Source organism: Colius striatus, chromosome 1, assembly GCF_028858725.1.
Source record: "Colius striatus isolate bColStr4 chromosome 1, bColStr4.1.hap1, whole genome shotgun sequence".
In the NCBI taxonomy this organism is placed as follows: Eukaryota; Metazoa; Chordata; class Aves; order Coliiformes; family Coliidae; genus Colius; species Colius striatus.
Genome location: NC_084759.1, coordinates 559,113 through 574,753, shown reverse-complemented (window position 1 = coordinate 574,753; position 15,641 = coordinate 559,113). Strand labels below are relative to the sequence as shown.

The 15,641-nt window shown below is 56.3% G+C and overlaps 1 protein-coding gene across 1 annotated transcript; it reads right to left on the bottom strand.

Annotated features, from left to right (window-relative positions):
* Window positions 1-13,769: 13,769 nt before the first annotated feature.
* Window positions 13,770-14,744, bottom strand: LOC104557980 (olfactory receptor 52B2-like). The gene has a single exon (XM_010202403.2). It carries the CDS (start codon window positions 14,742-14,744, stop codon window positions 13,770-13,772), a length of 975 nt encoding a protein of 324 aa, XP_010200705.2.
* Window positions 14,745-15,641: the final 897 nt, after the last annotated feature.

The window sequence follows — 15,641 nt, the reverse complement described above, 5'->3', positions numbered from 1 at the left end:
CCCTTTACTGTGTGTGCTGCACACAAATGCAAGGGGATGGGGGACCCAGGGAGGGACCCAGCACCTGCAGTTCAGAGCTGCGTGGTGCTCAGCTCCCATCAGGAGCACAGGGTGGCAGGACTCTCCCAGGCATGGGATCCCATCCCACATACACACACACACACACACACCCTCCTCCTCCTCTCTGCATCACAAGCTCCACATTACAAAGGGTTTTGCCCAGCTCAGCCCTGCTGCACTACCTGGAGCAACCTCGTTACCTGTGAGCTGGGAAACGCCTCTCATTTGCAGCCAGATCACTGCTGATGCCTGTGCTGATGCCTGCCCAGGCAGGTCCCCTCCTCTGCTGAGTCAGGAGATAAATAAACCTGGGATGAGAGTCACAAGGATGGGATTTCCCAACCACTCTATTACCCTCCCTTCCCTGGTAAGGACAGTCAATCCAGCGATGTCCAGTTCTTCCTGGAGCTTGGTTTCTGGAGCTTGTGAGGGTTGGAGATTGTCCCAGGAACCACATGCAGCATCTACAGCACGTTTAGATGCTGTTGCTCCTCCTCCAAGCATCATTCGTGCTCTGGGGCAGTTTGTCAGACCCAGAGCTGGTGCCTGCAATGTCTGCAGGGTTTCTGGTATCACCCAGAGCCCATCACCCGTGGCACTGACTGGTGCTTCCACAGCAAGGAGACACAAAACCTGCCTAATGCATGGCCAAGCTTGCGAGGTCTTTGAGCCAGAGACCCACCACCACCACCATTTCTGTTCTGGGTTTGCTGGAAGACATTTGGCATCCTCTGTGTGACCTCTTGCTGCTGCATGTCCCTGTGCCAAGCACAGCCAGTGCTGTCTGCTGGGACCTCTCAGCAGCAACACCGTCAGCCAGGCTGTGGGGATGCACACAACTCCAGCATCAGCTGGAGGGGTGCAGTGACCTGGCCATGGCCACCTCCTGCCACCACATCCCAGCTGCCAACCTGGAGCCCTGCAGGGTGATGCTGCTGGTCCCACCATGGGCAGAGTCAGCTGTTGGTACAAACACTGGTGGCACTCAGGGAAGGAGAGCAAGATGTCAGTGCACCCTGGTGTCACTGTGGGAAAGCTGTCTTCTCCTGGCCACCCTCTTCAAGGAGCCATTTCTCACTGAGGAAGCAAAGGAGTTATTTCCAACTGGAGTGTGGCCAGAGCCGGGCACAGAGCTGGGGAAGGGGCTGGAGCACAAGGGGGCTGGGGAGGGGCTGAGGGAATGGGGGTGTTGAGCCTGGAGAAGAGGAGCCTGAGGGGACACAGCAGCACTCTCTGACACTCCCTCACAGCAGCCTGCAGGGAGCTGGGGGTTGGTCTCTGCTTACAAGTGACAAGAGGAAAGGGGCTGGAGTTGCCCCAGGGGAGGCTGAGGCTGGAGCTGAGGCAGAACTGTTTCCCTGAGAGGGTTGTCAGCCCCTGTGCCAGGCTGCCCAGGGAGCCGGGGCAGTGCCCAGCCCTGGAGGGATCCCAAATTTGTAGGTTGATGCTGGGTTCCTGGCACAGATGATGGAGGAACCAACAAATAAAGGGGCTCTGCTGGGCCTGATAATATGAAACAAGGATGAGCTGGTCAGGGATGTGAATGCTGAGACAGCCTTGGCCCCAGTGAGCATGAGACAGGGTCTGTTCTCCTCCAGCATGAGTGGTGGGCAGGGCAACACAGAGGAGGCAGGGTGACAGGGAAGAGGTGCCACAGGCACTGTGGCTGCCAACAGCTCTCATCTCCAAGCACTGCAGAAGATGTCCCTGTCCTCCAAGTGCCAGCAGCACTTCTCCTTGCTTAGAAGAACCCTTCCAAAGAGGTTGGGCAAAGGCATCTCAGGAACACCAGGAATATCACATTGCATGCACAGATGCAGAGCTGGAGGCCAAACCAGGCACGTGGGCTGCTGCTCAGCCCTCCACCACTCTGGAAGCCAATGATCTCACTGGGAGAACAACTTTGCACACAGTCACTTGCAGTGTCCACACATGGGCACGTTTACACCAGCACAGTCGCTGTTGGAAAGCCTACTGTTGCTCTCATGAGCTTTTTTCCAGCAGTTAATTACTCCCATCATTCAAAACAAGGCTTTTGTTTCTAATCAGAGTACGTCTGGCTTCACTTTCCATCCCTTCAGACTCACCCTTCTCAAGGGCATTGCAGAGATCCTCAGCATCAGATGTTTTCTCCTGAGGCTCCTGCCCTGCTACGAAGATGCTCTAAAAAGTAATGTGTTGTGCAGCCTTTGTAGACCAAGGACTTTCTGCAGGGCTTGAACCCTGTGTCTGTCCTGTCTCCCCTCTCTCCACATCGTTTGCTACCTTCTACAGCGCTGACCCCAGGCCAGGGGCAGGACTGCAGCCCCTCTGTCCCCGTGAGCCAGCCCACCCCCCTCACCACGCTGCATGGCTGACTTTAACCTGCTCCTTGGCAGTATGCTTCAAGGCTAAAACAGGCTGTGGATTAGGATGAGCCCCAGGTAGGGGGCACTCAGCCAGGCCCAAAGCCACTGGTTTATCATAGAATCAGAGATTGGTTTGTGTTGGAAAGGACCTTAAAGCTCACCTTGTTCCAACCTCCCCAGCCATGGGCAGGGACTCATCCCACCAGCCCAGGCTGCTCCCAGCCCCAGCCAACCTGCCCCTGGGCACTGCCAGGGCTGGGGCAGCCACAGCCTCTCTGGGCAGCCTGTGCCAGGGCTCAGCAGCCTCCCAGGGAACAGCTTCTGCCTCACAGCTCCCCTCAGTCTCCCCTCTGGCACTTTGCAGCCCTTGTCCTGTCCCTCCAGACCCTGGGACCAAGTCCCTCTTCTGAGCACTGGCACAGATGTGAAGATGCTGGGACAGCCCACAAAAGACACAGTTCTCCTCAGCTGCCTTATCCATGCCATAAGAAGCCCCCTGAGTGGCCTCTGGGGCTGGTGGGCACAGCTTGGGGGGCTACCCCAGTGCGTCCCCAAGGAAGGCACACCCAGAGTAGTCATCCAGGTGAGCTGTGAGGAGAGCAAAGCATCTCCACAGGCACAGGCCAAGGCCCACACGTGAAGCAGGATGGTGCCAGGGTGGGAGTCACCTCAGCTTGTGCTCCCCTTGATTCATCTGACAAGAAACAGCACATTTTGTGACAGAAAAGCTACAAGTAAAGGGAATTTGCCCCTTCATACCCCACCCCAGAGGGAAGACCATGCCTCTAAGTTTCAGGCTGGCACCCCACGTCTCACCTGAAGTCACCAGATGCCCTCCCACACCTTCTCAGGGGACACTCGGAGCTTGTCTTGACCTCCAGCAGCTCCCAGGACCAAAGGCTTGTTTTTCACAGCCTTTAACACCAGTGGAGGACAGCTGTGACCACCCAGCTTCACCCTCTTCGTAACACCATCAGGCATCTGTCAGATGCTTTGCTTTCATTTGCACCAACTCCCAGCCACCGCTGTGGCCCAGAAAGCTGCATCAAAGTGCTGGTTTCTCCAGATCCTCTCCCCCTCACCTTATCCCTGTCATTGCAGTGGTGGGAGAGGGGTTTCATGGGGACTGGGCAGTGCTGGTGTGAGCTGGGGGAAGGAGCAGGACCCCTCCTGCAATCCAGCATGTGTCCAGCTGCCTCTGGTCCCTCCCCATCCCACCAAGTGCCACACACACCAAGGGACCCTTCCAAAAACGTGGCCCTTGGGAAGGGGCTGAGAACAAGCTGAGGGGAGCAGGGATCTGTGCTGCCCACCATCACCCCTGCACTGCTGCAGGAACACACAGTAACCCTCACACTGGCCCCTGGGGGCAAGAACCACTCCGGGTGCCCCCACCTCAGCGCTGCATCCCTCGGGCGCTTCTCCAGAGCCTCCTCCCCTGGGGCTGCAGCCCCTGCTCTGGCACAGCCTGCAGCCCTCCTCCTTATGGGTATGACTTTGCATTCCCCTCTATTAAATTAGCTGGTTTTGTGCATCATCTATAAAAAAGACCTGATTAGCAATGATTTTGTGCTGGCTCCCACACAGCTGATAACAGCCACACGCAGCACCAGCCCCAGCATCCGATCAGCCCCTGCCGAGCCGCCCCACACACGGCTGGAAAAGCAGCTCAGGGCAGGGAGCTGCCACGGAACTGACACCTTGCAGCCAGCCAGTCCCCGTGAACATCTGCTCTGCTTGCTCATGTGCCCGTCTGTGGGACGTTCCACAGAGCAGCGTGGACACAAAGCAGCGCCCGCAGCCGCGTCCAGCTGCGTGACTCCGACAGCCCCGTGTGGAGGGAACCAGACAATGAGATTACAGCGTTCCACGAAGGCTGGGCACCAAAACTCAGGGGCTGATTGCCATTGATCACCTTCTTGCCCTTTTTGCACGTTATTGATCAGGTCTCATATTCACTCTGGTGTCGTTTTATTTGGAGCCAACGTCAAACTCAGCAGCTTCAAATTTCTCCCATCATCCCATTTCTCCTTTTTTTAGCACCAGCACATCTCAGAACCAGGCTGGGGGTGGCTTTTCTTCTTTTTTTCTTCTTTTTTCTTCTTTTTAACTACTTTTTGCTCAGCCTGGGCACACCTGAGGAAGACTTACAGGCCCGGTGGCTTCTCCACCAGCACTTCTGGGCTCCTCCAGGCACACAGGATCCAGACCTGATGATTTCCACCTGCCTGAGCTCAGAATCACGGAGTCTCAAGGGGCTGGAAGGGACCTGCAAAGCTCATCCAGTGCAACCCCCCTGCCAGAGCAGCAGCACCTAGAGCAGGGCACACAGGGACTCACCCAGCTGGGTTGGGATGGCTGCAGAGAAGGAGCCTCCACAGCCCATCTAGGCAGCCCCTGCCAGTGCTCCCTCAGCTCAGCAGGGAAGAAACTCTTCCTTGTGTTGCTTTGGAACCTCTTCTGTTCCAGTTTATACCCATTGCCCCTCGTCCTGTCATTGGCCATCCCTGAGCACAGCCTGGCTCCAGCCTCCTCACACCCACCCTTGATGTGTTTGCAACCATTAATCCCAAACTGGATGAATCTACACTTAAAAATGTGAATGGAAACATTCACAGGCGAAATCTGGATGGAAAGGTGCACCCCAACCTAAAAACAAACGAAGTCTGAGGGTGCTGGAGGTGTCTGAACACAGTTATCAGGCATGCACCAGAAATGCTGCTCAGGTGACTGCTGAGGCAGAAGTCCCAAGGACAGGGACCATCTCCATCCCCATCCTGCTGGCACACGGTCCAGGAGGACACCTCTGCCCTCCCCTCCGACCACAGGCCTAAAACAGGATCTTTAAGGCCCCTTTTAATTGAAAACACAGCAGAAAGAGGAAAAACTGGCCATTCGTTGAGGTTTGACGTGGGGAATGAGGAGACACAGACCCGTGGGCCATCCATGTGGGCCAGCAGCTCAGTCCCAAAGCCTCCAAGACTGGCTCATGCTATGGTGACCCTGGCATTGTCCCCTGGCCCTGGTCACCAGGTACACCAAGCTGGCTGGTGGGTTTGTCCACATCCAGGCCAGCAGCAGACACAGGCATGGGACATAGCCCCATCTTCCAGAGGGCACTTTGGGGACTATTCAGCTGCTGGGAACTGAAGCAAAATACAGAGGAGCTTCACTCCTGCAACAGTAACCACATAAAGGCTTCCCTGGGTGATGTACTTGGATGTGGCCACTGTTTATGCAGCATCTGAGAGACCTTCAAGGTGAGAAATGTACCAAGGAAAATCCTCTACTCTCCCATGGCTGCCCCAAAGTCAGGATGCACAGAGCTCAGCCTGGTCTGGCTACCCCAAAGTCAGGATGCACAGAGCTCAGCCTGGTCTGGCTACCCCAAAGTCAGGATGCACAGAGCTCAGTCTGGTCTGGCTGCCCCAAAGTCAGGATGCACAGAGCTCAGCCTGGTCTGGCTGCCCCAAAGTCAGGATGCACACTGCTCAGCCTGGTCTGGCTGCCCCAAAGTCAGGATGCACAGAGCTCAGCCTGGTCTGGCTGCCCCAAAGTCAGGATGCACACTGCTCAGCCTGGTCTGACTGCCCCAAAGTCAGGATGCACACTGCTCAGCCTGGTCTGGCTGCCCCAAAGTCAGGATGCACACTGCTCAGCCTGGTCTGGCTACCCCAAAGTCAGGATGCACAGAGCTCAGCCTGGTCTGGCTACCCCAAAGTCAGGATGCACACTGCTCAGCCTGGTCTGACTACCCCAAAGTCAGGATGCACAGTGCTCAGCCTGGTCTGGCTGCCCCAAAGTCAGGATGCACAGTGCTCAGCCTGGTCTGGGGGACTCAGTTTCAGTGAGCCAGAGCTGCCTGAACACTGCCTACGAAATCAGGACAGCTTGGTTCAGTCCTGTCCTTCCTGGGACTTGATCTGCCCTACAAAAGCTCTGCTCTGTAGTGTGTGTGAGTTCACTCCATCAAGAGCAAAGCAAGTGAAAGGCAGAGAGAGCCTTTCACCCCAAAAGCTCTGCTTTGCAAGAGAGCCCCAGACAGCAGTGTCCCATCACCTGGTTACCTGTGTCAGATACACAAAGGTAAAAGCCATCAGCAGTGGGATATTATCAAAATGTCCAGGGTCTAAGGGGGGATTTACAGTGCCAGGAGGAGTAAATAGCTGTGTGTCAAGAGCTGCTGCCTTATGCACTGTCCCCATGGAGGGCCACAAAGAGGATGAAGGGAGTAGAGCATCTCCATTATGATGAGAGGCTGAGGGAGCTGGGGCTCTGCAGCTTGGAGAAGAGCCTGAGGGCTGAGCTCAGTCATGCTACAAACCCATCAAGGGTGGGTGTGAGGAGGCTGAAGCCAGGCTGTGCTCAGGGATGGGCAGTGACAGGGCAAGGGACAACAAGCTGGAACAGAAGAGGTTCCAAAGAAACACAAGGACAAATTTGTTCCCTGCTGAGGTGAGGGAGCACTGGCAGGGGCTGCCCAGAGGGGCTGTGGAGGCTCCTTCTCTGCAGCCATCCCAACCCAGCTGGATGAGTCCCTGTGTGCCCTGCTCTAGGTGCTGCTGCTCTGGCAGGGGGTTGCACTGGATGAACTTTGCAGGTCCCTTCCAGCCCTTGAGATCCTGTGATTCTGTGAGGGCTCACCAGGGCTCTGAGCTGCTGCTCCCTGGAACTGGATGCTCCTGCTTGAGAGAATACAGAAAACTCACAGACAAGCTTCTGCCCAAGCTCCCACCCAGTGCACTTTGAGTGTTAGACAAACAAAACTCCACTCTGCTTCACACCTTCCCTGTCTGGAGGAACTGAGCAGGAGGAGCTACTTCCATCCCCTTGAGAAACGCTCTGCCCAGTGCCCTCCCTGCTTGCTCCTGCAGGGAGCCTGGGGTAAGGCAGCCACAGCCACAGCCAGGGAACACTCACGTACCTCTGGCAGGGCTGTGACACAATAAACCCTGCATGGACCCCTACCATCTCCCCAGTCCCATCCCTATCTCACCAAACCCAGCTGAAGCAGCAGTGCTGTGACCCCCTCATCCCCCTCTTGTGCCATCAGTGGGACCCATCCTGGAGGCCCCCGAGCCAGGGGTGTTTGTGGGGCACTGGGGAGTGCACAGCCAGGGATGGTTGTGCTCACACCCCGAGGCAGGAGGTGAAGAGCATCCCCTGGGTATTCCCTAGCACTGTGCTAATTGGGTGGGGATTGCACAAGCCCTGCAGACCTTGTCCCCAAAGCAACCTCCATGAATCTTCAGCATCCCCAACCACAGCAACTGCTGCAAAATTCATGGCCTGGTCCTGGATCCCAGAGGAGATCCCCAGGACCACACAGGAGCCAGCCCAGGGCAAGCAGGGACCCAACAATCAGGTGTGAGTTGCACCCTCATCCTTGCCCTAGGCTGAAAGTGCTCTGGGACCACCACCTAGTTTGGCTTTTGGAGAGGAATTCGGGAGCTCAAAGGCAGAGATCACCAGATACTCCTGCTAGAGACCTTTCAGCAGATTTCATCCTGACTTCTGCATCCAGAAGAGAGCAATGGACTCTTTTGGGACTACCACTCCTCTAGAAACCTGCAGAGAACCCTGAGCAGACGGTGTTGTGTGGTCAGGGGAACGGTGACCAACAGCTTCCCAACCACCACAACCCTCTGGGGAGCTGCCAGGGACTTTTGGGGACCAGAAGACTAAGTTATTCCATGCTGGCTGCTGAGTGGCCTTTTTGTTTTGGGCAGGACAGTTGTTTTCCCTGACAGCTCACAGGGATGAGCTATTCACTGTCTGCCTTGTCTGCATTAATCTGCCTGTCTTAGTAATTAACTAACATTTGCTGAGGCTTTGTGATGATGCAGGTGAGGTGAAGTGAAGCCACCAAGCTTTGCCACTCTAATTCATTACCCACAGGGCTCTGCAGGATGATGAAGAGTTAACCAGGCACCATTTTCTGGCAAACAGCAACCAAACGGGACCCTGGAGCTTCAGCTCAGAACGCTCAAGGCTTTGTTCACTGTCCTGCTTCTCGCTGTCTGCTCAGCAGAGCCTCCAAACACAGCTCAAGAGCCATAAAGCACAAGCTTAGAGCTTGACTCAGCACTGCCCTGAAGCGTGACCCCTGCTCAGGCACAGCCTTGGCTCCTCAGAGCATGAAAAGCCAGAGGAGGGTTTCTGACAGATTTCCTTTGCTTTTTGCACGTGCTAAACAGATGCCCTGAAGAAACTTGAGGCCAAATCCCTTCCTCTTTGCCAGGAAAGGGTTCTTTGCAACCCAAAGGCGCTCACAAACAGCACCCAGGGCATCGAGTGAGCTGCAAACCAAAGCCAGCGGGAAATTAAACGCAGGGCGCAGAAGCTCTGGCTTCACATCTCGTGTGAGTTACTAAGCTGACATTTTAACCCTGTTGGATATATAAATCTTCCTGATCAGATGGCTAATACCCCATTAGACACAGCCTTCTGCACACTAATGGCTCAGCTAGTGACTCATTGACTCGAGGACATTTGCCCCTGCAGTTTGCTCCCTGACCCGTCCGCCACATCCACCGGGGGAGCAGAGCAGAACAGGGGCTGTGGGTTTAAAACTGACTCCTGGGCTGTGTCAAACTGTTCTTGGAAACCCAGAAGAGCAGAAAAGCCCATGAAATGCACTCACCTGGTGCAACCACAGGCAGCTCATCCCAGGCAGAGGATGCAGGTGGAAAAGCGAGTGTCTGCAGGAATCCCCTGGGTGCTGAGGATCAGTGGCTGGGTTATCATCACCCCAGGTGCTGGTGGGGACAGCAGCGTGGGACACAGGCCAGCACCCTTCTGGTATCACCACCCCACATCCATTTACATCATTTAGCAGGTTTGCTGAGGCTACTATACTGGGAGCAGTGGCTGAGACCCCAGAAGGCTGTGCTGCCACCCAGTGAGACCTGGACAGGCTGGAGAGCTGGGCAGACAGAAATCAACAAGGGCAAGTGTGGAGTGTTGCATCTGGGAGAGAACAACCCCATGTACCAGTACCAGGGGAAAGGGAGCTGGGGGTGCTGGTGGGCAGCAGGATGAGCATGAGCCAGAAACGTGCCCTCATGGGCAAGAGGCCAGTGGCAGCCTGGGCTGGGTTAGAAGGGCTCTGGGCAGTAGGTGCAGAGAGGTTCTGCTCCCCCTCTGCTCTGCCCTGTGAGACCACAGCTGGGATATTGTGTCCAGTTCTGGCCCCTCAGTTGCTGAAGGACAGGGAGCTGCTGGAGAGAGCTCAGTGCAGGGACACAGAGATGCTGGAGTGGAGCATCTGCCTTGTGAGGAGAGGCTGAGGGAGCTGGGGCTCTGCAGCCTGGAGCAGCCTGAGGGCTGAGCTCAGTCATGCTACAGACACATCAAGGGTGGGTGTGAGGAGGCTGGAGCCAGGCTGTGCTCAGGGATGGGCAATGACAGGACAAGGGGCAGCGGGGACAAGCTGGAACAGAAGAGGTTCCAGAGAAACACAATGACAAACTTGTTCCTTGTTGAGGTGAGGGAGCCCTGGCAGGGGCTGCCCAGATGGGCTGTGGAGGCTCCTGCTCTGCAGCCATCCCAACCCAGCTGGATGAGTCCCTGTGTGCTGCTCTAGGTGCTGCTGCTCTGGCAGGGGGCTGGACTGTGTGAGTTTGAGTGTGACAGACACCAGTAAGCAAAGCTGCTCTTTGCTACTGACACATTTAAACAGCAGCTGGGTCGCCACCAGAGCTGGCCAAGAGGCTTTGAGGGGAAAACTCCCCAGCAAAGGGCTGTTTTGTCAACAAGCCCTTGTTTTCAGGCAGGAAAGCTGCCTGGTGTCCCACCCCTACCTCCAAACCTTCTGCAATCCCCATGACAGCTCCTGTGCAGCTCCTCTGAGCTCTGAAGACCTTCAGGCATCAATTCCAGTCTAAATGTGTTCCTGTGCTGCCCACAACCACTTGCTCTGGACACATTTTCCTTCTCACAGCCCTGTCTCCTAATCAGAAACCACCACGCAGGCTGCTCTGGGTAAATATTCTTTCTTCTGCTAAGAAAGCCAACACAAATGTTCTGAGGACAAACCCAACAATAGGAGCAGCTTTTGTAACCAGCTCTGTTATCTTTGCTGCTAAGCAAACAGCCTTTAATGAATAGACTTTCATTTCCCCCTGTGCCTGGCTCCCACCTTTGATGAAATCAGGAGGAAAACAACCCAAAAAAACCAACCCACACACAAAGGAGAAGAAGAAACGTGTTGAAAGAGTTAGAACTTTTGAGGGGCCTTTTTTCTTAATCTCTCTCTTTCCCTTTGAAGCTGTAGCAGCAGTTACTGGGATGACTGGAGCAGAGCAGGGCTTTGGTTGATGCGTTGGTGTCATCTCCTGCGTCACTCAGCCGTGAGTGGGGCTGGTGGCAGAGAGTGCTCCTTGCTCCTGCTCTCAGTCAGGGATGTTGTGTTTGATCAGCCCCAGTGACCTGTTGGCCCCCAGCCCTGATTCAGGACACAGCATTTCGTGGTGCCAGGAGCTGGGGAGAGATATTTCCCAGCATTTCCCTGCAAATGAAGCCCCTCTGAGCTCCAGGCGTGCAGAGGTTGCTGCATTCCAGGCAGGTTCCCCACCATGGGCAGGTCTGAAACAGCTCCATGGCACAGGCTGTGGGCTTGGCAAGTGGCCTCTGCCTTTTGGTCAGGGGACAGAAAGAGGTTCTGCAGAAGTAGCTCGATGATCTGCTCCACCTTGTGACCATCGACACAAACACACCTTTTGTCAGGTGCCACAGCTGGTGCAGGGTCAGAGCGTCCTGGTCCTGCTGTTGCTGTGAGAGCCAGACTGCAGAGCACAAGCCTTCAGAAAGGGGGGTCAAAAGGCTCTGGTTGCTGCCTGGACAAAGGACAGTTGCTCTGAGGAAGCCCTTGAGCTCAGGAGGGGACCAGACCCCCATGTCTCAGAGTGGTGGGCAAAGGAGACATGCAGCTGACAGTAGGTATGATGCAGACAGGAGAAACAAGCATTTCTCTCTGCATCCCACTTGGGAGAGGAGGAAGGGAAGGTCTCTGTGCTCTGGTGCATTCCCTCCTCTTCATCATCCCAGAGCTCCTTCCCACAGTGGAAAGTGGTGCCACAGCATTGAAGGATGCTGATGGTTTAGTGCTTTACAACCCCTGGAGCCACCAGAGCCAGAGGAGCTTGTAGAGGGACAGCAGTGTGTCCTCTTCAACCCTGCACCCTGGGCAAGCCAGGACTGCACAGGGCTCAGCTGGTCCCAGGACCACACTGCCTGAGTCCCCTGGAGAACATCCTGAGCTGCAGCTCTGCTCTTTGGGGACCTGAGGAGAGCACCGAGAGCATCACCCAGTCAGAGCCAGCCCTGCAGTGTTTGCAGTGGGTGACAGAAGCCTTGCCATGGAACAGCTGAGCCAGAACAGCCATCAGGGCTCTGCTGTCAGGACAAGACCAACCAGTCCCACCTGAGCACACGCTGCCCACCAAGCCAGTGCCACACAGAGCACTGGACAAAAGGCTCTTTGTGATGAGCCAGGCAGATGGGAGCACTGCTGGGACTTTTCCATGGCACTGTGAAGCTCCATCCATGCAGGAACATCCCACTCCTGGCTCCTGCAGCCTGGACTGCCGCAGAAGACTCCTGACAGGACCGTGGCTGACAGTGACTGTGCTCCACGCTACAACAAAGCAATACAATCCCACCTCAAAAGCTGTGCAGAGCACACTGTGCTTCCAGCAGAGACCTGAAACCCTGGCAAGCTTCCCCTGAGGTCTCCAGGGCTGCCTCCACTCCCTCCACGCCTCAGCAGTGCACTGAGATGAATCTCCCCTCTCTCTGACCTTGTCACCTTACAGGGAAGCAGATGAGTTTATCTGACAGCCTGCATTGCTGTCCTCGCTGAGGGAGAGGAAAGAGCCCTCTTTGCTGCTCAGATCGATGGTGAAGCTCAACTCCAGCTGTATGCAGCTGCTCAGAGCTGCCCTTGCTGCCCCTTCAGCTGTATTTAGTGCTCACTCCTCGTGTTTGCACGGCCCTGAAGTGCATTGAAACAGGCATTAGCAATGCAACAGGTACCTACACCAATGAGAGGAACAAGTTCAACCAAGCTGCCTTGCTGCTGAGGAATAAATTGAGTGTACAGCAGCAAAGTGGTGGGCAGCCAGCCAGGCACATGGGCAGAAACAGACCTTGAGGTGAATGTGCTTCACTCTGAGCACTGCACTGGCCCTTTGCACTCACTCCAGAGGCTTGGGTTCAGTCTCAGACACTGTGGTTTAAGGGTTGTGTTCCCCTTAGACACAGGGCAATAAAGCCCTTCCCAGCCTCATGGGGCTCTGCAGCATGTAAACACACTCAGCAGCAAGAGCTGCCAGGGTTCCTCAGCTGTGGAAGCTCCATCTGTGAAGGCAGAGGGATGGACCATCATCCATGCCGTGGTGAGCAGCACTCTGCCCATCCAGCTACAGTTCCAGCAGCAGGCTCTAGTCTGATGGCCAGCAAGGTGCTGATGCTCTGAGCATTGAGATGACAGAAGAAGGAGCAACCAGAAATGAAGCTGTGGGGCAGCAAACACAGTCAGCAGCAGCAGGCAATGGCAAATCAGATGTAGGAGCTATGATATTCCTCAGCTGGGCTCAGCCCAGTCTCTGTTAGATGGGCTGCTTGGGAAAACCAGAGTCACAGCATGGGGGGGCTGGAAGGGACCTGCAGAGCTCATCCAGTGCAAAACCTGCAGAAGCAGCTCCCACCTAGATCAGGTCACACAGGAACGTGTCCAGGGGGGTCTCCAAGAGCTCCAAGGAAGGAGCCTCCACACCCTCCCTGGGCAGCCTGGGCCAGGGCTCCCTCCCCTCACAGGGAAACACTTTGTCCTTGTGTTTCAATGGAACTGTTTGTGCTCCAGCCTCATCCCATCACCCCTTGTCCTGTTGCTGGATACAACAAGTGCTGCCCCAAGCTCCTGACACCCACCAGTGAGATGTTTGTCACTGTTAATGAGCTGCCCCTGAGCTCAGTCTCCTCTTCTCCAGACTGAACAGCCCCAGGTCCCGCAGCCTTTCCTCACAAGGAAGATGCTCCAGTGCCCTGATCATCTTGGTGTCCCTGCACTGGCCTCTCTGCAGCACTTCCCTGTCCCTGTGGAGCTGGGCAGCCCAGAACTGGACACAGGACTCCAGATGAGGCCTCAGCAGGGCAGAGCAGAGGGGCAGCACAACCTCCCCCAACCTGCAGCATCTCCAGGAGAAACCAGCAGCCGTGAAGGATCCGATGACCCACAGCAACGCTTCCAGGCATCCCGCTGCCCTCAGGGCCTCTTGGGCAACCCCATTCCTCCAGAGCTGCAGGGGCTGGCGCTGCTCTCTAGACCCCGTCCCATGTCCCCCCGCCCTCTGTCAGCCCTCAGCAGCTGCCCCCCGAGCCGGGCCACGAGCCGTCCCCCGCCAGGCCCACGAGCCGGGCCACACGCTGCCGGATCTGCCGCGTCCTCACGCCGTACACCAGGGGGTTGAGCATCGGCGGCACCACCACGTAGAGGTTGGCCAGGAGGATGTGGACGTGGCTGGGGATGCGCCGGCCGAAGCGGTGTGTGAGGAAAGAGAAGAAAGCCGGCACGTAGAACACGAGGATGACGCAGAGGTGCGAGCCGCAGGTGCTCAGCGCTTTGAGACGGGCCTCCGGCGACGGCAGCCGAAACACGGCCCTGAGGATCAGGCCGTAGGAGACGGCGACCAGCGCGACGTCCAGGCCGGAGGACAGCAGAGCCGTGGTGAGCCCGTACCACACGTTGGCCCTGATGTCGGCGCAGGCCAGGCGCGCGATGCCCATGTGCTCGCAGTAGGTGTGCGCCATGACGTTGTGCCCGCAGTACGGCAGCCTCTTCAGCAGGAAGATGGGCGGGAACATGATGCAGAAGCCGCGGAGGACGGCGGCCGCGGCGATCTTGGCGATGACGGGCGGGGTGAGGGTGGAGGAGTAACGCAGAGGGTCGCAGACGGCCACGTAGCGGTCGAAGGCCATGGCCAGCAGGACGGACGACTCCACGATGAAGCTGAAGTGGGTGAAGAACATCTGAGTGACGCAGGCGTCGAAGGAGATCTCCCTGGCACTGAACCAGAAGATGGCCAGGGTTTTGGGCACCGTGGCGGTGGAAAGCATGAGGTCGGCGACGGCCAGCATGGCGAGGAACAGGTACATGGGCTCGTGGAGGCTCCTGTCCCTGACGATGACGAAGAGGAGGATGGAGTTGGCGAAGACCGCAGCGATGTACATCAGGCAGAAAGGGACGGAGATCCACACGTGGGAGTCCTCCATGCCCGGGATGCCCGTCAGGACGAAGGTGATGGGGTCAAAGCTGCTTTCGTTGAGCTCGTACATGGTGTCAGGCTGGCTCTGCCCTGTGCAAGAAAGAGAAGGGATGGGTGAACAACTGGTGAGCCTGGTGTTAGCCCACAGGCAACTCACAGAACCAAGGAATCATTGGGGCTGGGAAAGCCCCTGGAGCTGCTGGAGCCCAGCCCTGAGCTCACCCTGCCACAGCCAGCACTGAGCCACAGCCCTCAGCACCTCACCCCAGGGCTTTGGGATCCCTCCAGGGCTGGGCACTGCCCCAGCTCCCTGGGCAGCCTGGCACAGGGCTGACACCCCTCTCAGGGAAACAGTTCTGCCTCAGCTCCAGTGTGGCTGGACTAATGATCTTAAAGGTCTTTTCCGAGTGTAAGGGTTCTATAAACATCCGCTGAGGCAACTTGAACCCATTTTTTTGTGTCTTATCCTTTATTACCACAGAGACCAACCCCCTCCCCAGCCACAACCTCCTGTCAGGGAGTGTCAGAGAGTGCTCCTGTCTCCCCTCAGCCTCCTCTTCTCCAGGCTAAATAATACCAGGTCTCTCAGCTGCTCCTCATAAGACTTATGCTCCAAATTAGGGCACACAACATCCTCCTTGCACCTGCCTTCCAACCCGAGCTGCTTCTGCAGAGCAAGAGGTTGGCTCACAGTGCTTTCCCGGGCAAAGGAATCTATTCATCCTTTCCTCTCAACCCTACGAACTGTAAGAGAACATCTTCTCCATCCCTCCCACTTGCACTGCAAAACAGCCCAGGTCCCTTTCTGTCTGCACCTTACCCAGGGTCACAAAGAGGCTTATAAAAGCCCTAACTGGATGGCTTGTGGCTCTGTGTGTGTGTGTGTGCACCTGGTTATATCCATGTGTCTGTCAGGACTGTGTGTTCCTTCAGGGAAGTGAAACAACACAGTGCCTTGCTCTGCCCA